Here is a 26,009-nt window from a genome sequence, read left to right as displayed (position 1 = left end):
AAATGCCATTTTGAAATTATCACAACATATTTAGTCAACATCCCTTTGTTTGTGAGCATTGAATAAAATCTTTAACCCGCAGGCTCATTAGCATGGACTTTTTTCCACATTTGATATTGTCTTAAAAAATAGTCATATTATTATTATTACTAATTTTCCAAAAGGGATACAGTGTATAATACTCTATACACATGTACTATATCTACATAGAGAGGTCCGTATGATTATAACGTCTATAGAATAGGATGCAAGAGAAGCCCAAATGAGGAGAGACGGCGCTTAAAGCAGGACTTCCCTGATCCTCCATCATTTGCAGGGAGAGAAAAACACATACGCGCGTGCACAGACCGCCTCCCACATACACGCACAAGCACACTTTGCTGAGCGCTAGCAAGGAGCTTTGAGACGTTTCACCCGATACTGAGACAAAAGGAATCTAATCTGCAACAATGGAAGAAAACATGGATGAATCACAAAGCCAGAAAGGTAGGATATAAAGGAAATATGTTATTTATTTTCATCTCATTATCTGTGTGCATTCTTGCATTATTTCATTGTTCTGTTCACACATCCTTCCAAGTGGCTTTTTATATTGTAGGCAGACACACCATGCATGTGCTGCATCTAGAGGAAAAACACGATATTTACTGTATATGTATTGCTCATGGTCCAAATAACATGTTTCAATGTAAATTTTACTCCCAGACTCATTGTTTCTCATTATTTACCAGTGAGCGCATTCATCGAGTGACTAGTCTTGCAGAACATACGGCCATATTCTGTTCTGGGTCTTTTGATGAATGGATAATGAAGCAGATTGGGGATGAGATGAAATGGCAGACTTTGGAGGGACGATGTTGTTTTGCTTAGGAAAGGCTGGATGGACAGATGATATGGATGGAAGGAATTGTTGGCTGGATGGGTGGATGAAGAACGTTTATGTAGAAAGGGGGAAAACGTTAAAGTGGAGCAGTGATTGACGCCTCTATTGGGATTTTCTTTGTTAGCCTCTATTGTTGCCGCTTCACGCTTGTCTGAGCGCTGTTTTCTCTCCTCTCTCTACATGTCTCCTGTTTTCGGCTGTCTGTGCCCCTCTCCCCTGCCTACCCTCCATTTTTTGTCTATCTCATGAGAGCCCCGCGCTGTTTTTTTTTTTTTTTTTTTTATCGGTGTGACCGTTTATCAGTTTTTAACTGGATTTGCCGGGATTGTCTGTCCATCACAATCTTGCTGCATTTTTACTGTCTCGCTCTCCCTGCTCCTCACCAGCATTGCTTCCCCTCTCTACAACCGATCAACCATTTTGTGTTCTTATTATATATTTTTAATTACATGCTTTATTTAGCTCATCATTAGTCCCTCTGAGTATTTCATTTTTCAATCATGTTTAGACCATAGCCGTGTTTTTACAGTATGTCATTTGTCGTCTGTCAAAATGGGCGTGTCCATTTTCTTCCTCGCATTCTGTGAAACATGCATACTCCAGGCACCCAAATTGTACCAATGACACAAATCATTTTTGCTTTGAATAAGTATTACTATTTGAATTGTATTTAACATTACATTGAAATTCACTTCTGAATCCATAGAAACATTGTCATTTTCTTCCATGGATTTTTTTTTATTCATTTTTTTGTCTGGAAGGTATTTGATTTGCGGTTGGTATTTGATGCAAACATGTTTTTCATTGTAATTATCTTTTATCCGTGCCGCTGTTTGTTCAGTCATTCTTCCCTGTCCTTGATATTATTAATTTTTGTCAAAATTGGAACAAGATTCAAACCTGATAATTAATATGTGGTTTGGCCTACGCCCACGAGACCCCCTCTCTCCTCCTGCAAGGCAGCCAGAATCATACTTAACAGCACAATAATTACACGCAGATGAGATTTAACGGCATCACGAGTATTTTCAATCATTTGTGGTACCAGCCTAATAATGTTTGTCTTCATAGATTTTATGTTCCACGTGTTTTTATTATGATCTATTAAGGGTTCATTCTTATCATTATGTCATTTAAAGTGGAGGAGGAAAATGTACAATCATAGCTACTGCACCTTCTAAAACAATTTACAGTTATTAGTCTGTTGGGTGCATAAAACCCCCTATTCTGATGGGCTGTTACAACTTCAAGTGGACTGCAGGAGGCGGAAGATGTTTTTTCCCCCCTATACATTGCCATTGCAAGTTTGAACACTCCCTTGTTTAGTATTCTTTTCATCTCCTCTCCATCATTTTGTTATCTTTCTGTAGTGTGATTGTGGACTCACTATTCTGTCATGTAATGTGTCTTCTATTGATCCTTTGAAAATGCAAGCAATACAGCTATAAATAAGATTCATAATTAATACAAGGGAGAATGACATTGTGGTGATTAACAAATTGCTTAATAGTTATTAGGATCATAAAATCAAGTTTAACATATCAATAAATGCTGCAAAGGAGAGACCATCTATTAACTCCTGTTGTTTATCTGCACTGTGTCGAGGATTGATTAACTGAATGTAAATGAAAAAAATTGGACAAAATTTCTTCAATCTGATCTGATTCAACGTTTTCATGGACATTAAAAATATTGATTAGGACTTGCATGTTGATGCGCCACACTTTCACGAGGAACAATTCATTCTGACATGCGCAGATCAACAAATTATACCGGAAATAGCAGTAGAAGAAGAAGCCATTGCGACTTGCGTGTCAACAAAACATTGCTCCATCTATTTCCACTTTAAAAGTTAGCATTATTCTGTGTATTTTCCCATCTGCGCTGTTATGCCGAATTAACACGTCTTAATGGAGCTGCAATGTATCCTCCAGGACAATTTTTGTGTCTGCCGAGTCTTTTGCTTGCTCTGCTTCTACTTGTTTCCGGGACTAACAGAATCGCATAAACTGACCACACAGAGATGCGCGGGAAAGAGGGTTTGTTCCGACTTTTGGAACAAGTGTTTTCATGTACGCTTGTTTGAAATAAAATCATAATCTGAATTGTCTTGATCCGATCAGAATATTCCGAATGGGTGTGTGTTAATTTTTATTCCGATCGGGCTTGACTTTGACTTTGACTTCTAATCTGAATAAATGTGCGTCCATGTAAACGTAGCCAATGAGTAAAGTCCCTAGTGGCGAACAATTGCGGGTTTTTTGTAAAGGAACGAATACTGTTTTCATGTCAGAGTTCGTCAGGGCTTGTTCAAGGTCGCAAATTTTCGCCAGATGTTTGCCAACTGTTTTAGTGATTTTTCTTGTTGCGAGGAAATCTTTTACATGTGCAGGCAACCGTCTGGCGACCAAATGTTGGGGCTCAAAAAATGCCTTAAACAATTCAAGAACAGGATGTTGTGCAAGAAGGCTCCTTGTCCAGATGGGTTTCCACGTCCTTTACTGAATGTCTGCGCTGATCGCGCCAGTGTTCACTCAGTCACTGTGAACACTGTAAAGGTTTCTCTGGAACAGAATGAATTACCACTCACTTGGTCTGCTCCAACTTTGTCCCTGTTCTCCAGAAACGTGGCAGTTGGCACTAAATGCTTATAGGTCTGTCAATCTCACATCTGTAGTCATAAAGTTCTTTAAGTACCTTCTTTAGACCACCTCAAGAGCATCTGACCACCATGTTGGATTCTTTGCCGTTTGCCAACAGGGCAAATAGCTCACTGGCTGATGCAGTCAACATGGGGCAGCACTTCTTTCCAACACTTTGACAATGCATTTCAAACCATCATCCTTGAAGTTCTCCACTCCCTACCTGCCACTGAATTAACAGCTTCTTAACAGGCGTGTCAACGTGTCTATGGAAAACTCACCCACATGCACGATCAACACCAGTCCTCTTTTCACTCTTATTTGTTCTCTATATAAGAGTGTACCTCAGTGCTTCCAGCTTTAAGCAGATGTCACTTAAGTTATTGTCTGCTTCAATGATGGAATTAAGTGTACATATCAACAGTAACTGGAGAGGCTGGTGCACTAGTGCAACCTGCACAACCTGGAGCTGAACATGCTCAAGACACAAGAAGTTGTGGACTGGAGGAGACATCTTTTACAAAGCCTGCTCTTCACACTGTCCAAATTATCTGTGTCAACAATCAAAACTGTCAAGTTTCAGGAAACTACAATCTTTGTGCACTGAAAATGGGAGTCCAGCAGAGGAACTTCTTTCTGCTGCCGCTTGGGAAATCTAGCAGAGCAGTTGTTGAGACAGTCATTGAAACAGTTATGTGTTCACTTATCACAGTCTAATTTGATGCTACTCAAAATGATTGTGCTTTGCATTATTTGGTAGCAGTGGGTCTATGGCAAAGCGTCTCCATAGAGCAAACTAAGAATATGGTGATGTCCATTGAGTCTAGATTTTTGGTTTACAAATCCTCCATAGTTTAATCACCCAATGAACAAACATAAAACAGACATGTCATGTTGCTGGAAAACCAAAAGTGGAAGACATTAACGACCTAACACCACTCTGTCTAGGGATTTTTGGAATAATCAAGAATGTGTTGTGGCATATGATGGTGCCAGAAAGGCAGCTGCTCTTTACAGGAAACAGCGAGTGGTCATTTCACTTGTAGAAAAGTAATTCCACGATTTCTTTAGTCTGTACAAGTATTCAATTAAGTCTGAAAGAAAGCTGACAAGAGACATACAAATGAAAATAGACCCTGTATACAAGCCTCGTATCCATTTCATTATTATGACCACTAATAGAGAAAAATTTAATGGAGAGAAGAAGTAGTCAATATAAATCGACTTAGCACACTCATAGCGGGAGCGCGTTAGTAGAGTGGTGTGATAGCGGTAACAAAATACAAGAGGGGAAAACCGAATGCATCTGATTGTTGGAGACAGGCTGGCAAAGCACCAAATTCTTTTCAGGTTGATATATCTGCTTCTCTGCATATGAGTGGTTTGGGTCCTGTGTTATGTTCAGTATGTACAACAACAGTGAACATGGAATTTGCCTTCAGAGAATGAAATCAGAGTAATACATTGTTTAAATAATACATTGTATTAAATTGAGGATTAATAGAACATATCCACCAACAAACAAACAAAATCATATTTAATTCCATTGGATTGTTCCAGGAAATACATGTAGTTTGATTTCATGATACAGACAAAATGATCTCTGATGATGTCCGATGCTGTTCTCATATCAGTGTAAAAGGTACTCAAAGTCATGTAAAATTTTTCAAACTGTGCACATTTTCAATAAGTGGAGACTCAAAAAAAATTATAACTTAATGTTTATAAACTTGTGTGCAAGGTGAATAATAAAGAATCTAATGTACATATACTTGCAAATTCCTTTTATTGATATTTAATAGCTACTATATGGACCAGTCTTAAATTGAAGAGCCACAGCAAAAATTATGAATACTAACACATGCTAACACAACGCTTGACTTTCGACTAATGACTAGTGACTTTCAACTAGTATCCATCCATCAATGAATGGATGAACAAATAATCTGTCCAATTATTTGTTCATCCATCTGTCATCATCCCTGGCACCGCTTATCCTCATCATGTATTTTTTTATATTTACATTCAGATTAAAGTAATAAAACAAAAGGGAATGCGTAAATTGGGAGATGGATTATGTCCAGCAAGACTTTTAATTGTCAAATATGTTTACAGAATGCTACGGTGGATATAAAAATTCTACACACCCCTGTTCTAAAGCCAGCTTTTGTAGTCAAATTAGTTAAAACCTTTTGACCAATAGCCTGTACAATTAAATCGGAAAATAAGACAACTAATAAGAGAAGAGAATAACAAATAAATAACTGCAATAATAAGGTTGTACAAATGTGTACATCCTTTTCTCACTGGAAATATGACTGTTCAGAATCAACCAATCACATTCATACTCACATTAAATGGACATCAGCGCACACAGTGCATCTGCTTAACCTTTTTCAAGTAATGGGGTGGGTCCAGCTGGTGCGATAGCAGGGGTGGTGCGTGGGACCCCTTGGTAACATGTTAATTAGGATACAATGTGATGTAGAGGTGTACTTATTACAATTTTACAGACAAATACAGTCAAACCTCGGTTTTAGAACGTCCCGGTTCTCGAAAAAATCGGAATTCGAACGAAAAATTCGAGATTTTTTTGCTTCGGTTGTCGAACAAAAATTCAGAGGTCGAACCTCGCGAGATGAGCCAAGAGGTGCCGAGAGGAGCCGAGAAAACCAGACCGCGCCACCCAGATGCCGACTGACTCCGTTCGTTGTTATTGTATTTTCGTTACGTTGAAGATTGTATTAACCCCTAATCATGCCTCCAAAGAAAGCAAGTGGGAGCAGTAAACCCATCCTAAAACACAATGACGCTCTTAAAGCAATGCGACAGTGAGCGCCCGGCGCGCTGCAGTTGCGCGATCGGACCAAATTAAGCTCCCTGCGCATTGAGGTCCACAAAAATTTTGGAAAGTACATCAGGACTTTAAAAATATTTTCTAAATTTCAGCGATGGATCTGTCACAATAATGCAACCAGCGCGGCGCAGTTGCGCGGTCGGCGGTGCGCTACGGTTGCGCGTTCGGCGGTGCGCTACGGTTGCGCGTTCGGCGGTGCGCTGCAGTTGCGCGATCGGACAAAAATGCGCAAATGAAAAAATGCTTAAAAAAGGCTTTTTTTTTTTTTTTTTTAGTCTTGGAACGGATTAATTTTTTTCCCATTATTTATAATGGGAAAAGAGGTTCGTAATTCGAACGATTCACTTCTCGAACCGCCTTCGGAACAGATTGCAGTCGAAAACTGAGGTTTGACTGTAATACTAATTATAGTCACTGGGAAGAGTTGCGGGAGGGGGACTTTTTTCCTAGGGGATCATAACATAAAATGATTGAGAAGCACTGGTACCCTAAATAAAATTTTGCTGTTCTAGTAGATATTTTTTTTGTAGTTACATTCAACAGTGCATGCCATGGTCCAGAGTTAGCTTCAACAGAGCAACCTCATTGTATAAATACATTTTTAAGGCAGTAAATACTGTCCACCATGAATAAACAGTAAAGAGAGTCATCATCAAACAGTGACATTACCAAAAGCTGGATGTGCCTTGGAACTTGATGAAAAGATGAGAAATCTGTACCAAAGGATCAACAGCACCATGGAAGAGTCACAACTTCTGACTATTTAGTTCATGTGACAGCAATCTATTCATGTGTCTGGGCTATGGAGTAAAGTTGCTCACCTTACAAAAAAACAAAAAACAAACAACACTTCAACTTTTTGACCATAATTCCAAAAGGTATGTTTGGCGCAAACATGACTGTTGATCACCAGAAGAATACCAAACCTACAGTGAAGCATGATGGTGCAGCATCATGCCATAACTTCAAAATCGCAATTTTCATTTGGAGGCGTCCCTGCTTTCAGCATAAAATTTAACATATATTCATTCTGGTGCCAGGGCAGGACTAGTTTAGTGTGTTTCAGCTCAGTGGCCTGGTGGTAGAGTGTCCACCCTGAGACTGGAATGTTGTGGGTTAAAACCACCGGCTGGGTCATACCAAAGACTATAAAAATGGGACCCATTGCCTCCCTGCTTGGCACTCAGCATTAAGGGTTGGAATTGGGGGTTTAGATCACCAAATGATTCCCGAGCGCGGCACCGCTGCTGCTCACTGCTCCCCTCTCCCCCAGGGGATTGGTCAAAATCACACAGGGATGGGTTAAATGCAGAGGACAAATTTCACCACACCCAGATGTGTGTGTGATGACGATTATTGGGACTTTTGACTTTAACTTTTTTTTTAGTCCTGCACATTATTAGACGTCGTGGCAGATTGAGAGCAATTTCTATTACACTTGCTCTGCTGGCTAATTTGGTGAGAAAAAGCAGTCTAATTGGTAGCGCAGGTGGTGTATTTTCTTGAGGCGCAAGCAGACAGTTTTGTCGCTTTGCGTACTTGTGTGGTGGATGCCATCGTATTTCATCCATAGATATGACAACAGTGTGGCAAAACCTCTCTGAATCATTCTAGAAATGAATTCATTGAACAAATTTGCCCCATAACCACAGCGCAACATAGCTATTGTGGGGATGAAAGGGGGGCAGAAGTGGGTGCAAGGCGGTCTCCAATTGGCCACATCACATGCGCATTGGGCTACATTATTTGCAAGGGGAGATCTTGCAGTTTACCGATATAAACACAATTTTGTGCACAGACCACAGCAAGTCTGCTTTTGCTTCTGTAATGTAAATCCCTGTGTGCGCTTAGACTTTACTAATTTTCATGAGGAGATCCACGATGATTGCCCGTGAGTCTGCTACGTCCCATCCCAAATGCCCTCTTCTGTCCATTTCTAGCTGTACAATGTCCAGGAAAATACTAAAACAAAAAAGAAAACTCCACCAATGTGGACAGTTAGACTGTGTTTTGCTTTAGACTTGAGCACAATAATAGGGCCCATGATCTCAATTGTTTATATTTACTTCTCCTTTTATTCAATGGAGTTGTATAGTTTATACATGACATTTTTAGGAATAGTTTATGTTAGGTTCAAAATCAGCAAAAGGATCAGCAGACAAAACCAGTGAGGCAGAATGTTGCGTCTTATCTCGCGAGGAGCGCATTCAGACTTACAGCAATCCGACTACACTAAAGGTCTGTTTACACTCCTCACTCAGTTTATTTATTTCTATTTTTTGATGAGATCACAAAAAACTTGTGTTTAAACAGGAGTGTGTATACTTTTTATATTCTCTGTAGGTCAGATGTTATTGTTGTTATTACTCTTATTACTAAATGCCTAACAGTGCTAAGTGAATGTGTTGGTCATGTCTTAAAAGCAGAAATTGCAGGCACGAGTGTGAGCCATGGACAGTCATGGAGAGGCAAGGAGGGATTTAAGGTTGAATAAACATTCTGACTGACAGTTAGAATAATTTCAGAAGGCCATGCCAGCAGAGCACTCGTGTGTGATTGCGTGTGACTGTGTGCACGATGAGGATTTCAAGAATCTACAGTATATGGGACATTTGAGTTACTGCTGTCTTTTGCTTTTGAGTTCAGCAATTGCATACATATTTTTGTTGACCAAAGCAAAATAAGTAAACAAGTAAATGAAATGACTAAATACTAACACAACTGAGCAATCAAATAACAGCAATGTTAGCTTGGTTTAACCACAATAACAATATAGAATCTATAAACTCAAATTTATAGGCTGATTAAATAACTAAAAACAAAAATTTTAAAAGGTTCGACATTAACTGTGGTCTGATGGCCCGAAGCCAGTATTGGACTGAAGTGCATCGTCTGAAATGCACTGAGCCAGATTTCACTCCAACAATGAGCGGCAAAATACCCAAAGTCCATTTTGATTGCCCGAGAGTGTAGATTGGTTAGGTAAATCAAAGGAGATTGAATTTGAAGATTCACCAAGACGCCAGCACACTTCCCTCATTTGCTTTGTCGATAACAGGCCCCACAAAGTGCAGCTGCACCCCTGTAATTGTTCCCCCAAAATGTTGTGGGATTGGTAAAAGTTGGCGACAGAAAAAGGTGCAGAATACGCCGCCTGACGTTTAGCAGGTCTTACCTTGTGTAAGTGACTGGTGTAGGGTCATCAAAAATGAAGAAAAATGACTGCACTATCAATGCTGTACCTCCTCACAAAAAAAAAAGGAATTACCCTCATGTTTATGGAGCACATACAGCCATTTGTGCTTATCGTGCCCCAGTTTTTACCAGGTCACTGGGTCTTGCCTGCTTATCAAACCCAAATAAAGAAATATGTGATGGATTATAATATGACTGAAGTATAGAACACACAATGATAAATACCTGCTACACACACACATACTTTGTCTAATACAACTTAATTAATATGCATCCTCTACATATTTCGAGTAATGTCATATTCATGCAATCACAAGCAAAAAAAAACAAAACAGTCCCTCTCCACACATGCATAACACAGCGTGTCATATTTCCTCCATCTGGCTTAAAACTGCCTCACTAATGTGACAAATAATGATGATCTTTAATCAGAAAATGGCTGAATGGCTATTGTTTATGCAAATGTGTTTTTATATAGTAAGTATTGTTGCGTATTGTGAGCGATGTCCGTTGTTGAGCCAGAAAAAAACAAAGGTGTGGAGTACAGAGTTGGTTCTTTATTGGCAAGATCTTGGGCTGTTTAATGGCGGTCAGTACACATGGCAGGGCAGCAGATGAAACAACAGTTTCCTTCTCCAGGTCAGCTTGTTTTATACCAGGGGTCACCAACACGGTGCCCGCGGGCACCAGGTCGCCCGTGAGGACCGCATGAGTCGCCCGCCTGACTGTTCTCAAATTGGCTCAAATAGCGCCACTTGTCAGTGTGCTGCATCTATTTATTTTACGGTCAAACCTCGGATTTTGAACAAATCGGAATTCAAACAAAAGATTCAAGATTTTTTTGCTTCGGTTGTCGAATCAAATTTGGGGGTCGAACCTCGGGAGATGAGCCCGGAGGACCCGAGAAAACCCAACCGCGCGGCCCGGATGCCGACTGACTCCATTGTTATTGTATTTTCGTTACTTTGAGGATTGTATTAACCCCTAATCATGCCTCCAAAGAAAGCAAGTGGGAGCAGAAAAGCCATCCTAAAACACAAAGACGCTCTTAAAGCAATGTGACTGAGCGCCCGGCGCGCTGCGGTTGCGTGATCGGACCAAATTAAGCTCCCTGCGCACTTAGGTCCACATAAATTTGGGAAAGTACATCAGGACTTTAAAAATATTTTCTAAATTTTAGCGACGGCTCTGTCACAATAATGCGACCAGCGCGGTGCAGTTGCGCGGTCGGCGGTGCGCTGCAGTTGCGCGATCGGACAAAATTAAGCTACCTGCACACAAAGGTCCACTTAAATTTTGGAAAGTACATCAGGACTTTAAAAATATTTTCTAAATTTCAGCGACGGCTCTGTCACAATAATGCGACCAGCGCGGTGCAGTTGCGCGGTGGGTGACGCGCTACGGTTGCGCGTTCGGCAGTGCGCTGCAGTTGCGCGATCGGACAAATATGCGCAAATGAAAAAATGCTTAAAAAAGGCAGGGTTTTTTTGTCTCGAAACGGATTACACATTTTTCCATTATTTGTAATGGGAAAAATAGATTCGGAATTCAACCTATACGCTTCTCGAACCGCCTTCTGGAACGGATTTGAATGTATTTTTGCTATTACTGTTCAAATCACACTTACATGTGAACTGGAAATGACAATAATAACACATAGTGAAAGCCAAATTGAGCAAATTGGCTATCTCAGAAGTGTGTGTCAAACTGGTAGCCCTTTGCCTTAATCAGTACCCAGGAAGTAGCTCTCGGTTTAAGAAAGTTTGGTGACCCCTGTTTTATACTGTCCGGAAAAGGCGGGAAATTGTCACATGACCATTTGGTATCTGTGAGTGTGGGGGCATCACCCCCCCCCCTGTGTGTGTGTGTGTGTGTGTGTGTGTGTGTGTGTGGGAGGGTGTGTGTGTGTGTGTGGGAGGGTGCGTGTGTGTGTGTGTGTGTGTGTGTGCGTGCGTGTGTGTGTGTCTATGTGTGTGTCTTTATACAGGTCTGTGTGTTATATTTGTGTTCTGATTGAGCAGTTATGTTTATATGAATGAGATGATTTGCACACATATGAATATTAAAATATGAGATTGTCTAAACCACAGGTGTCAAACTCAAGACCCGGGGGCCACATACGGCCCGCCACATGATTTTATGTGACCCGCAAAGACAAATTGTGCGTCAAATTTGTGTGTTATTACTAGAATTGCAAATTCTCTTCACTTTTAATAATATCTGTTGTTTTTTAAATATTTGACCAGTTTTTACTCGTCTGACTTGAAAAGGAGTTATTTGTCAGTTTGTTTTGAAGCTTTTACTGTATAAAATATGAGGTGCCCATACATTTATTTGTGATATGATCTTAATTGTAATTAACATTTTCAAAATTTCAGCTCTTCAGTGCAAATTATTTTATACCATGTTTCCACCGTTATGGCTCTTATTTTGACATAAAACATTGATCTCTGCAAAATAAATCACGGAATAAACTGACATGATTTGTGCCTGTGAATCTATGCAGGAAAATGTGTATTAGTATGGCTGTGATACTTGCCGAGCTGCACTGTTGCTATGACAACGCTACAGGCAAAGTGGGTCAGCAGGCTCCTGCCACACCCCTGTTGGCATGGCAACATGGCTGGTCAATTAAACATGAGCAGTAGGATGACTCACACAAATGGAAACACACAAGCTCTCTTCTAAGAACTAGGGAGATGCTTTTATTGTTTTCAATACATTTTGTTTTTTGCATGTACTTGCATGTGGGCTGTTTATCTATGCGTGCGTGCGTGCGTGCGTGCGTGCGTGCGTGCGTGCGTGCGTGTGCATGTGCGTGCATGTGTGCGTGTGGTTCTTTAGGTATACACTTTGAAATTATCATTACAAAAACACAATAGATAACAATTTGAGCTAAAACAGCTGTGACCATTTTAAAGGAATTTCTAAATAAAGGCTAGTAGAAGACATGGAGCAATTGGAGCTTTAAAACCATCCAAAGGTATATTAAATGCTGTAAATTCAGAGGCAGCAGTTGCCCCTCAAATAAACTCAGTGACCCCACCCCCGCTCACTATAATATTAAATACATTTTGCTATATATAACAAGTACCGGCGTTCAGGACAAGCCACCCTATATCATTGACAGACGGATAGATACCCACTCACCATGCTCATACTCACAGTTGAATAGAATGATGTCCTGGCCTTATTCAAATTACAATTGGTAAATGGATTGCCAAAACCTGCAGGATGATAAGGAAAATGAGCACAAGTGATGACAAATAATTAGTCATTTCCTTCCTTTCCATTCAGTCATTAAATTTAGTTTGCTTGAAATAAAATCGTATCTTGGCTTTGTATATCCATCTGTTCTGGATCTCACTGATTAATTGAGACTTATATAGTTATCAACTCCACATAATTCTAAGAAATATGAGGAGTATGTTGACCATCACTATGAAGTTAATATAGTAATATATTTGTGAAAATAATGAATAATGAAAATGAAAAAAGATTGATAATAGAAATAATTTTCTAATGCTTATCCTGTTCAGGTTTGAATCTGAAGTCTATTCCATCCATCCATCCATCCATCCATCCATCCATCCATCCATCCATCCATCCATCCATCCATCCATCCATCCATCCATCCATCCATCCATCCATCCATCCATCCATCCATCCATCCATCCATCCATCCATCCAAATCGACTTTTGCATATTGTATATGAATACATTAATATCCCCAAAGGACAAACTGTAAGTATGCTGTGTCAGAAGTGAACTTAATAGCTTCAATTGCTATGCCTTAGACACACCCACTAGCCATTTCAACAGCTTATTTCATAACATGTCACAACAATAAAATACAAAAGGGGTGCTCACTTTGCCCTTTACCAACATTTACCATGTTGTGAATTTGTGGTCTAATTTTTAATATTTTTCTTCCATTACAATAAAGAAACAAACAAATAAAGTCAATAAAGGTCATTCCTGTATTATCAACTCGATCTTCAACATGATAATTTTACTGTAAAGGCATTCTTGCATTACTCAATAATGTTTTTTTTTTTTTTTTTTCAGGTTGTAAGGAGTGTTGTGAGCGATGTGTGGGTAGTTTGCCCTGGGCATCCCTCATCGCCACTATCATCCTCTACATGGGCGTGGCCTTGTTCTGCGGATGTGGTCATGAGGCTTTGAGTGGAACCGTCACCATCCTCCAGAACTACTTTGAGGTCCTCCGAGCACCTGGAGAAACACTGGATGTGTTCACCATGTGAGTGACAACAACAATCCAAACCATATCTGGTTATCTGATCATGATTAGCCAGAACTTTTGTTTACATTTAAATGACTAACTGTCATGATGTCTTGTTTTAAAAATGCACCAATACTTTTGGCTTTTGTTACAGTTTGAATCATAATGTAGTTTTTAAACATGTGTTAAGTAAAATCCCTATCAATCAGAGATGAGCAAGCATATATTCATATATTCACAAAACATGTTAGTTTATGTGGTTCTTCGACTCCTTTGGAAGATGCTACGTTACTCTGGCTTAAGTAAATATTTGGTGATTTTGAAGTGGAATGCAGGATTACAAAGTTAAAAGCTTAAATTCTGGAATTGTTCCTGCAAAACAAAAACAGGAGATCGGTGGTTGGGACCACTGGATGAAAATTTGAACATCACACTTTTGTTTAGGCTAACAATTTCTATTAAATGAGACACTTAAGCTGCCTTACATGCCCAACTGTAGTAGTGGTAAAATCAGAATTAGTACCTGCCACTGCTGATGATGAAGCCATTCATTTAAGTCTTAACTGGGGTGTCTATCCTTTTTTATTCTGAGGGCTACATCCAGAAAAATAGAATGATGCTAGAGCTACATTGAGTATTTTTAATTTATCTTGCTAAACACGGAAAAAAACAATCAATCAATGAAGCAATTATAATTATTTTGTATAATATCGCTATTTTGTGTTAAAGACAATAAGAAATCATTTAAGAGGCGGTGGGGTAGCTAACTAGAATAAATCAGCCCCTATAATGAGTCACAGTTGAATCCCATCTCCACATTTAAAACCAAATCAAGAACAATCTGTGGTAAAATGACCAGATTTGAAAACCATTAATTTAATATCGGACTTTGACATCCAGCAGAAAGCAAAGGAAACCACTTTTGTTTCTAAAATGGAATTATCTGAATTCTCCACAGTGATTTGAAAAGAAATTGTGTTACTATTTTAGCTGTAAATTTATTTGTGTCTTTGCCTATCTAGAATTTTTTTTGTGTAATTGGTAGTTAGTTGTAATGGAAGGCCTCATTATTCACATCCCTTCGGATTTTTGAAAGCTCTGTTTCTAATGCTGCCCACCCCCACTTTTTTATTTAAGTAGCATTACAGGCCATGTCAGTTATTTATAGTGTATGCCGCAGCCTACCCAAAATGGACGGTAGGCCGCAAATGGCCCCCGGTCTATAGTTTGGACACCTATGATTCAATATATGTTCTGGATCATTCGATCATTATATTACATGAAAAAGACAAGCTCTCCACGAGGCACCAAAATATATTGTTACACCATCACCTTTTATCACAATAAACATACTTCAGGATTATTTCCACTTTTATATCTGATTTCCTTTCTTTGAAAATTAAAATCCACCTCTGTAATTATTTCATGATTTGATGATGAAATGATTCATAATGTAAAAATTTAGAATTGACCTTGGGAATGAAAGAGTGATGTTTATTTTCACTGCAGCATTGACATCCTGAAGTACATCATCTACGGCCTTGCAGCTGGATTCTTTGTCTTTGGAGTGCTGTTGCTGGTGGAGGCATTTTTCACCACTGGAGCAATTAGAGATCTGTATGGAGAGTTCAAGATTACTGCTTGCGGACGCTGCCTGACTGCATTTGTAAGAAATCTTATATCCAAACACAACAGGATTTCACAGTTTTTTATATTTTGTTTCAGCTCATGCCTCCTAAGAGATGGGTGACTCACTTTATGCTCATCAACTGGAACCATAATCTATTGTTGTGAATTTTCGAACCAGGAAAAACAGTAATACATTGATTTCTGAAACACGAATGTTTTATTCAAATTTGACATCAAATAATTAGCACGGGAGGCATAACAGGACATTTTAAGCTGTGTCAGCAACACAAGAGTTCAAGTTTGAAAAAAAAGCCCAGGAATACCGCAATGTATTGATGTTGCAGCAGATGCTTCTCTCTCTCTCTCTCTCTCTCTCTCTCTCTCTCTCTCTCTCTCTCTCTCTCTCTCTCTCTCTCTCTCTCTCTCTCTCTCTCTCTCTCACACACACACACGTTCACCAATAAATATAAATACGAAATCTAAAATAAGGAAAACAAGGAAACAGCATCTCCAACACCTCAATGAAATTAAAGTTTTTCCCCTATTGAAAAATGAAAATGTAACTTAGCCAAGATATTGATTGTGAAAATTGCATTTAAGGGGAAACTTGTTAAACAGTGTTAAACTGGTAGCAAAACTTGAATGTAGTCTCACTTCGCTAATCACAATGACTATGTGAAAACAGAAATAGACCAACTGGGGTCCGTGCATGACATTGGCAGGTAAACGGCAAAATCTCTCCTTGCAGAGCACATGGCCATCTGTCTACCAAAATAGGGGCTTCAATGTTACTCTTTTGAAGTTTTATTTTTTTGGAACATATGATTATCTAAAAAATTAACAAAGGTGATAAACTTATAGTACTTGTTGAGCAGGAATATTGCTAATTCTGCATTTTAAATCTTCTCAGCTGACCTTTTCACTCTGCCTATGTCTGCCAGTCTAATGCCCAGTTGCCAAATGAGGGATGGGCATTATTTGTTCATTTTACAGAGGTGGATCTTCCACCACAGTTTCAGCAACCCCTTGAAGCCCAACATAACGAATCAGCAGGATGCCACGTGGGTGTGCCCACTAAGAATGTGCTGTCGAGTGCTCTGCAAATGACTGAAAACTTGTTAGCCAGGCCTTGTCTCTAATTGGTTGTTTTCCATCTGGCTTGGTGGTTTCTCGGAAATCAAACTTGAAGTACAAGATGGGGTCAGAGAGGACTCTTTTTCATAGATCAATTTACTCGTGCAACATTGTCTGGACATACGAGAGTTTTGACAAATATGTTTTTTTTTCTGAAAAATGTAAACTACTGGATAATGGCCCTTGGATATATTGGCTATTGTCTCACTAAAAGACTAGAAAAGCACGATTTATATTTCTAGTTTTGTGTTACCGAGTTCGTTCTGTCTGTTCAGCTGATGTTCCTGGCCTACCTGTTTTTCCTGGTGTGGCTGGGTGTCACAGCACTCACCAGCCTGCCAGTCTTCATGTACTTCAATGTTTGGTCCATGTGCAAGAACACTAGCGCGGTTGAGGGAGCTAACCTCTGTCTGGACCTCCGCCAGTTTGGTATGTAAATATTGTTCATGTTTGGATCAATGAGTAACACCCATGTTTCAAAGGGTAGTTCCGCATGAGCTAATTCGACCTTGACCCTTGCAGCAAAACATGTGTTCCTCACAATAATCAAAATTGTCCATCCCTGTACGTACATCTCTAATTATTATGCAAATTGGAATTAAAGTAGTTGTTTTGAAAAAGATATACTCACAGGTTAACCAATGGTAGGTGTGGTGTATTGTTACTCCTAAGACCACCAAGGGGCGCTGCTGCAATGTAGTTGACAATAGGTTGTGAGTTAGTGCAACACTAAAGTGACCATCAAACCCCAGCAAGCCATCTCAGCCTCTTATTATACAGTACAACACAACACAAGTGAGTATTTATCCCACAATACAGCAAGTCCAAAATCAGCATAGAGCTACATCGGGGGGCAGCAAAAACAATGCAGTGAAATTAGCGCCTAACTTTTTAGCCTGCCAGAATGGCTGGCGCAGTGCACTGTGGGATGCATTACAGCAACATCCGGAGTTCTATAGACATGATGTGTGTCACTCCCCTTACTTCCAACATTTCTGTAAGCAACTGGGGGCAACAAGTTGTCTATTATCATCAGTGTCAGCAGCTCCTCATTTTTTTTTTTTTATATATAGGTCACTGCGTTTTGTGCTTTCTTCAAATAAGTTAGTCTAAGTATGATTTATATTATTGTTAAAAGTAATTCATTTACAATTCCACTAGTATGACAATTAATGTTAAAATATGACTTCAAACATTGACAGTAAAATGAAAAATCTTTCATAGCTATTTTGAAATTACAACGTGAACGCCAATCGGCGTCACAGGAGGAATTGTGATCAACTTTGGAGGCTCCATTATACATATAAATTAAAGACACAAAAATTGCAATTTAATTTAGTCTTGATCAGGTTTCTGTTCATCAGGGGCCGTGACCATATCTGAGGAGAGGAAGGTATGCACGGGATCTGAGAAGTTCTTCAAGATGTGTGAATCTAATGAGGTAACAAGTATAGTATGATTTGATCTGACTAAAATGGTAACAAATATAAAACAAGCATAAAAAGAGTACACATGAACAATTGTAAGCCTTCTTTTGACTCTTGCAGCTGGACTTGACCTTCCATCTGTTTGTGTGTGCACTGGCTGGAGCAGGAGCTGCTGTGATTGCAATGGTGAGCATACAACTTATTGCAAAGAAAAGAATATTTAATTTCAACCAGTACCCCACCTCTTGGCCAAAGTCAGCCGGCAGAGGCTCAATCTCACCCACGACCCTATTGAGAATAAGCAATACAAAAAAATAGATGGATATTCAATTGATCATATATACCGTATTTTTCGGACTATAATTCGCACCGGAGTATACGTCACACCAGCCATAAAATGCACAATAAAGGGAAAAGAAAACATATACTATATGTCGCACTGGAGTATAAGTCGCACTTTTGGGGGAAATTTCTTTGACAAAATCCAACACCAAGAGCAGACATGAACCAGCAACAACAGGCTAAGCAATACGGTATGCTAACATAACATAAACACAAACGAGGTGCTGAGAACGGGCCTGACTTAACATTAACAGTGATTCATATAACTATAACATAAAGAACACATTTATCAAACCATCTGTGTCACTCCAAATCATTAAATCCATCGAATTATTCGTCCTTTGTGTAAACAACGCCGCGTGTGCGGCGCGCCGCTGACATCGGACTCGTCGTCAATTACAGTTCAAATTATTCCACAGGCCCATATGACTAGATATAAAATATATATCAAATAACTATAATATAAACTAAACTTTTATCGAACCATCCGTGTCACTCCAAATCATTAAATCCATTGGAATCTTCGTCTTTTGTGTAAACACTGGCGCTTCTAACCCCGGCAGTGTGTGCGGTGCGCCGCTGACATCAGTTGCAGTTCAACTTGTTCCACAGGCCCATATAACTATGTATAAACTATATATCAAACTATAATATAAACAACAATTTTATCGAACCATCCGTGTCACTCGAAATCATTAAATCCATCAAAATCTTCGTCCTCTGTGTCACTTAAAAAAAAAGAAAAGAAAACAGCTGTTGACTCCGGAACTCCATGCGCCGCTGACGTCAGACTCATCGTCAGTTGCGGCTCCAACTATTCCACGGATCTACGTATATAACTATATTGTAGCGTTACCAACGTACCAGGCAAGACGTGGGTTTGGTAACCGGCTCTTTATTTAACAAAACAAGCTCAATGAGCCAACAACGACAATCGCGCCCACCCAAACTATGAAAAAAGGTGCGACTTATACTCCGAAAAATACAGTAGTTGATTCAAAATGTTTTTTTTTTTTTTAGTTAGGTACATTGCAGACTGAGCATATAACTGAATTCAGTTTCCTTTTGAAGGCAACAGGGAGGGGGATGGTTGGCAAGTGAGTCACTAAACTGTGCAGATTTGCACTGATGGCGTGATTCAGTTCTTTCAGAGATCTATCTCTATGCCGTATATAGTGAGTAAATCTACCAATGTCACTGCTGTTAATGATAGTACCTCATAGTACCTTTGTCTTTGTCAGCTATTGCGTAAAAAACTAAATTTTGTCACAGACCACCTATAGTCCTGTTTTGTCATTCCTTAGAGTCACAGGGAGTTGGTATTCATCCCAGAAACACTCCACCCACTCACATGCTGAATTCAGAAGAACAAATTGCAGTTTAAAAAAATGTGCTAGGCAAGAAAATAGGGCCATGGGCGGCACAGTGGATCACTGGTGAGCACGTTCGCCTCAGTGCAGAGGTTGTGGGTTCAATTCTGGCTGCAGCCTTCCTGTGTGGACTTTACATGTTCTCCCCATGCCTGCGTGGGTTTCCTCTGGGTACTCCGGATTTCTCCCACATTCCAAAAACATGCATGGTAGGCCGATTGAGCACTCCAAATTGCCCATTGATATGCTTGTGAGTTTGAATGGTTGTCTATATTCCCATATGAAAACAGAGGTTCCACTGTAATCTCAGCAATGAAAGTACAAAAATAACTTCTTCCTTTCTTCCCTTCTTGCTTTCCTCTTGTCCCTGTAGGTCCATTTTCTGATGGCCTTAGCTGCTAACTGGGGATACCTGAAAGATGCAAGTCGGATGCAGAAATATGAAGATATCAAGTCGAAGGAGGAGCAGGAGCTGCATGATATCCACTCTACACGCTCCAAAGAACGCCTCAATGCCTACACATAAACACATATGATGCGAAACAATGCATGCACTTACCAAACAGACACACTAAAGTATTTATTCACACACACAAACCTGCAGCACACAGTCATCCATACGAACATAACATATTAATCAATATACATCAGTATGAAAAAAAAAAAAATATATATATACAGACCTGTGGTAAGCAGCAAAAATTATGAAGAAAAGAAACATTGATATCCTCCGTGTGCTAGCCTAGACTATGAAGACTTAGACTGACGATTCAAAGTTATGCAATATGAATGTGCAGTGCTTAACAATTTTAGTAGACCACCTGTCATTAAAGTGAGAAGATACCTTTCAGCATCATGAAGTGCATGAAATGTAGAGTTTTGATTTCACTGAGCTCTCGACTGGTCTGCTGGGCTTGTCTGAGAATTCAAAAAATAATTAACAAAAATAATTAATAATCACCAAGTGAAACCATTGAAAGTAAATAGCTATGTGACTGATAATGTGGTTTACGCTCTCTCTCTCTATATATATATATATACTATATTTTGTAGAACAGTACATTTGAAAAATCATGGATAACTGTCATTACAATTTAGCATTTCAAAAAACTACTGGGGTGTTAATTGTTAAAAAAATTTAAAGGTTGTGTCATAAACCATATAATTGGGTAGTGGTTTAATAAAAATGCTTAGCACTGCAGATGAATTAAATGGAAGAACTATCATCAGAAATGTCTGCTGCTAGCATGACACTAAGCAACAGTCAGTCGAAGACACACGGAAGACTTCATTGTATGTAAGATCATCTTTTCATCGAGGGTGTGTAATATCAAGAAACCGCCATCAAAAACCTCGATACCGACAACGCGCAGATCACACACACATGCACAAAAACACACAAACATATATTTGTGGATGAATGGTCAGTGTTGTGCAGGCAGTGTCGTATGGTGGTGTCATGCTGTGCTATGTCATTTATCCACATTATGATGACTGGTATTGCAAAGAAATATGGTTTACGGGAAAGTTTGTACTTAAATGAGTGCAAATGGGTAGCTTAACTCACATAAACCCTGACCAAATATTTTCCCAACTCTCATCTGGAGCCCAGTTTCATCAGTTGCTTCCTTGACAGTACTCACTTCCAATTACAATAAATATAAGTAGCCTATGCCACCAATGTTCATGAGCATAGCAGGCTGTGGCTTTTTTATTTTTTTTAAACAAAATGCACTTAAAAATGTTGATGCTACTTAATCGTGATATTAATCCAAACATATTGCCTAGATAAGGTGGTATCACGGCCCAGTAAGTTGGTAGTGAATTAGTGTTATTTATACTCTATTCGTAATGTCAGATTAGATTGGTTCACAACTAACATTAAAGGTGGTCGATGATTTGAAATAACTGTTGAAACTGGGCTTCTTTACCTTTCTCTGACAATGTTTGTGTAAACTTGTGATTTGTACTCCACAAACAGCACATCTTAGCAGCACAAAATCTTTTACAATGTCATATCAATGTCATATTGTCTTCATGTCTGTTAAGACTACATTTTTCTCACTTTTTGGAATTTTTGCCACATTTCTACCAGCATCGTTCATGTGTAATTTTAACAGGGCAGTGTGTAGGGGGTTGGGGGTCGGGGCTTGGTATCACATTCACATTTTAATGTGATTCTGCACACACAACTACACAAAAAAACTCATCTGTACACGTATAAACACCAGCCATTGTGAGACTTTGATTCTATGGTTTTGTAATCATGTTTAGTAGTAGCTATGTCTTTGTGTATCTGGCTTTAATTGGACCAAAATTGCTTTTTTTGTAATGAAATTAATCCAGATCCTCACTACAACAGACAACACGTCATTGGCATCAAGGAGAGATAACTGTGAATGGTATCTCGGCTGTTTAATAGTAGCTTATTTTGTGTGTGTAGCTTTCAAAGTAAGGGTGAGTGTGTGTGTGTTTTTCCAGTCCTAACTGTGTTTTTTCAGAAGCGTAGGACTCTTTTGAGGGCCTTTGCTAGACATGGTCGGCATCACAGGAGATACAGGAGGGAAATACTTGATAGCTTTAACAGCAATCATCTTATTTGAGTTTAGTGCTTATTCCTTTGAGAATGCCTTTAATGGATTGAGAGCTACATTGCATCTTAATTGTAATTCTTTGAAAATACATGTTTTGTTCGCATTAAGTGGCAAGAAACTGATTACCGTATTTGCCGGTGTATTGGTCGACCTTTTTCGATCCAAAATCGACCGAAAAAAATCGACCTCGACTTATACACCGAGTCATAAAATTTAACTTCGTATTCATCGCTTCAAATGTGATGGTAACCAAGGCCGTTTCTCATGCATCTCATTGTGCGTTGCACTTAGAAAATTTGAACCGGGCGGCGTGCGCGAGTGCGCGGCCCGCTGGAAGTCCAATGAGGCGCCGCGATCTCCTCCGCGGTGCTTATAAACAGCCGATCCGCTCGGCGGGGGCTATTTTCGGCCACTTGGCGCGTGCGCACGGCCTCCCGGATGTGCCGGGCGGGTGCGCGAGCTCGCCGGCCGCTGGAAGTCGAATGAGGCGCCGCGATCTCCTCCGCGGTGCTTATAAACAGCCGATCCGCTCGGCGGGGGCTATTTTCGGCCACTTGGCGCGTGCGCACGGCCTCCCGGATGTGCCGGGCGGGTGCGCGAGCTCGCCGGCCGCTGGAAGTCGAATGAGGCGCCGCGATCTCCTCCGCGGTGCTTATAAAGTGCCGATCCGCTCGGCTTGGAGCTATTTCCGGCCTCCCGTTGGTGCCGGGCGGCGTGCGCGAGCTCGCCGGCCGCGATCTCCTCCGCGGTGCTTATAAACAGCCGCATGCGCACGGCCTCCCGGAATTTGAACACATTTCGTCAATAAATTTCGCATATTGAATTTTGAAGTTTAATATAATGCAACAATTGAGCTCGACTTATACAAAGGATATATCATAAAATCGTAAATTTCCGTCGAATTTTAGGGGGTCGACTTATACACCGAGTCGACCTGTACACCGGCAAATACGGTAAAATGATTGTATGATCGTAATAAGCGCTGAGGGAACGTGAGTCTCTATCTGCCAGTAGAGATGGTTGAAAGTGGAATAGCTGAAATGAGGATGATTGATTGACTGATTAATAGATTGATGACGAGACAACCAGCAGAGACACACACACACATACACACACGCACACACAAACTCCACTATTGCCATCACTCTGAGCCATAATTCTGCTCTTTTACTATTCACAGCAACATTTCACTATTTTAGTAAGAACCTTTAATGCTTTTTTGTCAAATCATACTTATGGAAGAGTGTCCAAAAAGGCAAATTCATGTTTTTTGTAAGAAGTATTGTGCACGGCACCTACATATATTCTGTGTAAAGATTACATTTATGTGAAACAGTTGGGGGGAGCAGCCGAGAAAATGATTTCTGATAGGTAACAGTCTGAAAGGTGAAGTTTAGTCTCATTGTACAGCTTCTCACCCTTAGAAGTGTATTTACACACACACAAACACATACACAATATTGATGGAAGACAAAATCACGTAAAATATATTTTTGAAACAATTAGGCTGGTTAATAAAACAAATGTTGAGATTTTGACATGTTATGATTTGGTAAAATTAAACAAGCATCTTACACAAATTGTAGTATATAAGGTGCAATGCTTTGACATTGTCTTGACTATGAATTGGAAATGAACACAAGGTTTTCTCAACATTTAAGAGCTTTTGAAAGATCGAATTGCATCATGTGGAAAACCACGGTACTGTGAAAGAATATATTGAAATTGAGTTAAACCAACTTAGAATCGACAAGGCGTCCTGACAGTGTGTAAATGCAGCCTGGATGAGGCACAACAGGCAACCTTCACCAGATTGTGGCTGTGTGCTTGTGTGTCTTGGCTGAATACATGTCAGTATTTATAAGGGTCTAGTTTTGCATTAACAGTATTCATTTCATATCATTTCATTGCCTGACAATGGATGTCTTGTCAGTGTTTTTAACCTCAGATAAAAAAAATGTTTTGTGCACTTATTGACCATTGTGAGCTCTCTATCTCTTATTATTGGTGTGTATGTGCATTGATGTCCCCTTTGTGGGACCTGTGTATAGTCTTGCAGCATTGGTATAACATGAAGAAGTAACAATGAATTAATTCATAAAAATGAAGAAAAACTTATTCTAGGTTAATGAAAAAAGACAGTGAATCTAGTTGTTGTTTGTGGCATGGTTATGCATTCAATGGTCATAATTTTAATGATTAAACAGGATGAAAAATAATTTCCACTAGCGCTGTTCTGCTATTTTTGTTTTGTTTCTCACTTTTTAGCTTGCGGTATTGAAGTCCTAGTTGCTAATGGTGTTGCTAAGCTAGCTAGCTTCTTTAGTTGTTCACCACCAGAGCAATATATTGTACCAGTTTAACAAAACTACATTTAAATATAACATTTTATCCTTGAATTTCTGGAATAGGCGTGCATGATGAAACTGCAAGTCATATTCTTTGGTTTTCATGAGATTTGCAGCTATGACGTGATGTATTGCTCTGGTCACCCATAATGCACCAACCAGCTCAGCTCACACCCCTTTGCCTCTTTCTCTCACATGTAGTTATAATGAGCAATTCCCTTTTGGCAAACGTGAAATTGCACTGAGGACTTTCAGTCTTGGTCCTTCAAACCATGTTGTCACTAAATCAACATGTTACCTAGCAACAAGCCCATGCTGCACAGCTCATGTAGCCAAAGCAAGTCTACAACGACTGCTTAAAAAAAAAAGATAAAATTAATGAAAATCTTGATTAGCTACAGTCGAAAGGGGACATGATTTTTGCTGGTTGTGGTAGCATGCTACAAATGATGTAAGAAACAATCACAGATTTCCTGAACTGGAAATCTTCTGTGTGAATCAAAAATGTCACAACTTGTGTGAGAAAGAGGAGTGGACATGAGCTGCTTGTTCCCCATTTGTTTGAAACTCCCTGTGAAAATGTTTATATTGACTCATGCCAATCCTGCATCCTTCTTGTCAACCTGCTGTCCGGTGCTTAATTGGACTCACACTCCCAACACTTCCACAGCTCTAGCTTTGGTTATGTGTCAGTTCAGCATAAAGCAAACCTTCCAAAACATAAAATGTGTTTCACAACATTTTGTGACATTTTATTTTTATCTAAGACTGGAATTTTACAGTGTGAGTTCTGCAGCTCTAATAGTCAACTCTGAATTACAGGATGAAAAATCTGCTCCTCTGTTCCTGAATTAATTCAGCTGTTGACCATCATGAGTGCCACCACAGGACTTAAAACTTAGTTGAAGTGAGTCTGAGTCAGCTATATACAGTCCAAAATGTCTAATATTGACATTTTGGACGTAGGGAGATTTTTTTTCTTCTTCTTCATTTTCATAGTAGAATTTTTGTACTCCACTGTATTTGCTTAGTAGCAGGCTTTCTTTGATTCACTCCCCCATTTTTGTACATATCTGTGCCAACAGCTTGGGCAGACAGTGGCTTTTTTATTTCTAAAGACATAAACTTGCTTGCGTATATAAATTAAATGAAATATTACACTTGTGTACTTGTTGATAAGGAAACAATTGTGTTTGTGTCTTAATTTCATAAGAAAATGTAACAACAAATGCAACAAGCTGACAAAAAAATAATTCTTTGAATGAATGAATAGTATTGCTCTACTGCCCAATTTAATCATACAGAAGCATCGGAGCCATGACACAATGTGTTGATTTTCAAACAT

The 26,009-nt window shown here is 39.5% G+C and overlaps 1 protein-coding gene across 1 annotated transcript; it reads left to right on the top strand.

Moving 5' to 3' along the window:
• Positions 1 to 293: 293 nt before the first annotated feature.
• On the top strand, positions 294 to 25,851 carry gpm6ab (glycoprotein M6Ab). Its single transcript, XM_049721579.2, has 7 exons — positions 294 to 486; positions 13,646 to 13,838; positions 15,330 to 15,486; positions 16,859 to 17,012; positions 17,948 to 18,024; positions 18,131 to 18,196; positions 20,096 to 25,851. The coding sequence occupies exons 1-7, from the start codon at positions 450 to 452 to the stop codon at positions 20,246 to 20,248; spliced, it is 837 nt and encodes a 278-aa protein (XP_049577536.1). The 5' UTR covers positions 294 to 449; the 3' UTR covers positions 20,249 to 25,851.
• The last annotated feature ends 158 nt before the right edge of the window (positions 25,852 to 26,009 follow it).

Source organism: Syngnathus scovelli, chromosome 5 (assembly GCF_024217435.2).
Source record: "Syngnathus scovelli strain Florida chromosome 5, RoL_Ssco_1.2, whole genome shotgun sequence".
NCBI lineage: Eukaryota > Metazoa > Chordata > Actinopteri > Syngnathiformes > Syngnathidae > Syngnathus > Syngnathus scovelli.
This window is presented reverse-complemented; position numbering and strand designations above follow the sequence as displayed.

Coding starts and splice junctions, on each gene's coding strand:
- gpm6ab (XM_049721579.2), top strand. CDS start 450: ATGGAAGAAAACATGGATGAATCACAAAGCCAGAAAG. Junction 15,487..16,858: donor GACGCTGCCTGACTGCATTT/GTAAGAAATCTT, acceptor CTGTCTGTTCAG/CTGATGTTCCTGGCCTACCT. Junction 18,197..20,095: donor GAGCTGCTGTGATTGCAATG/GTGAGCATACAA, acceptor TTGTCCCTGTAG/GTCCATTTTCTGATGGCCTT.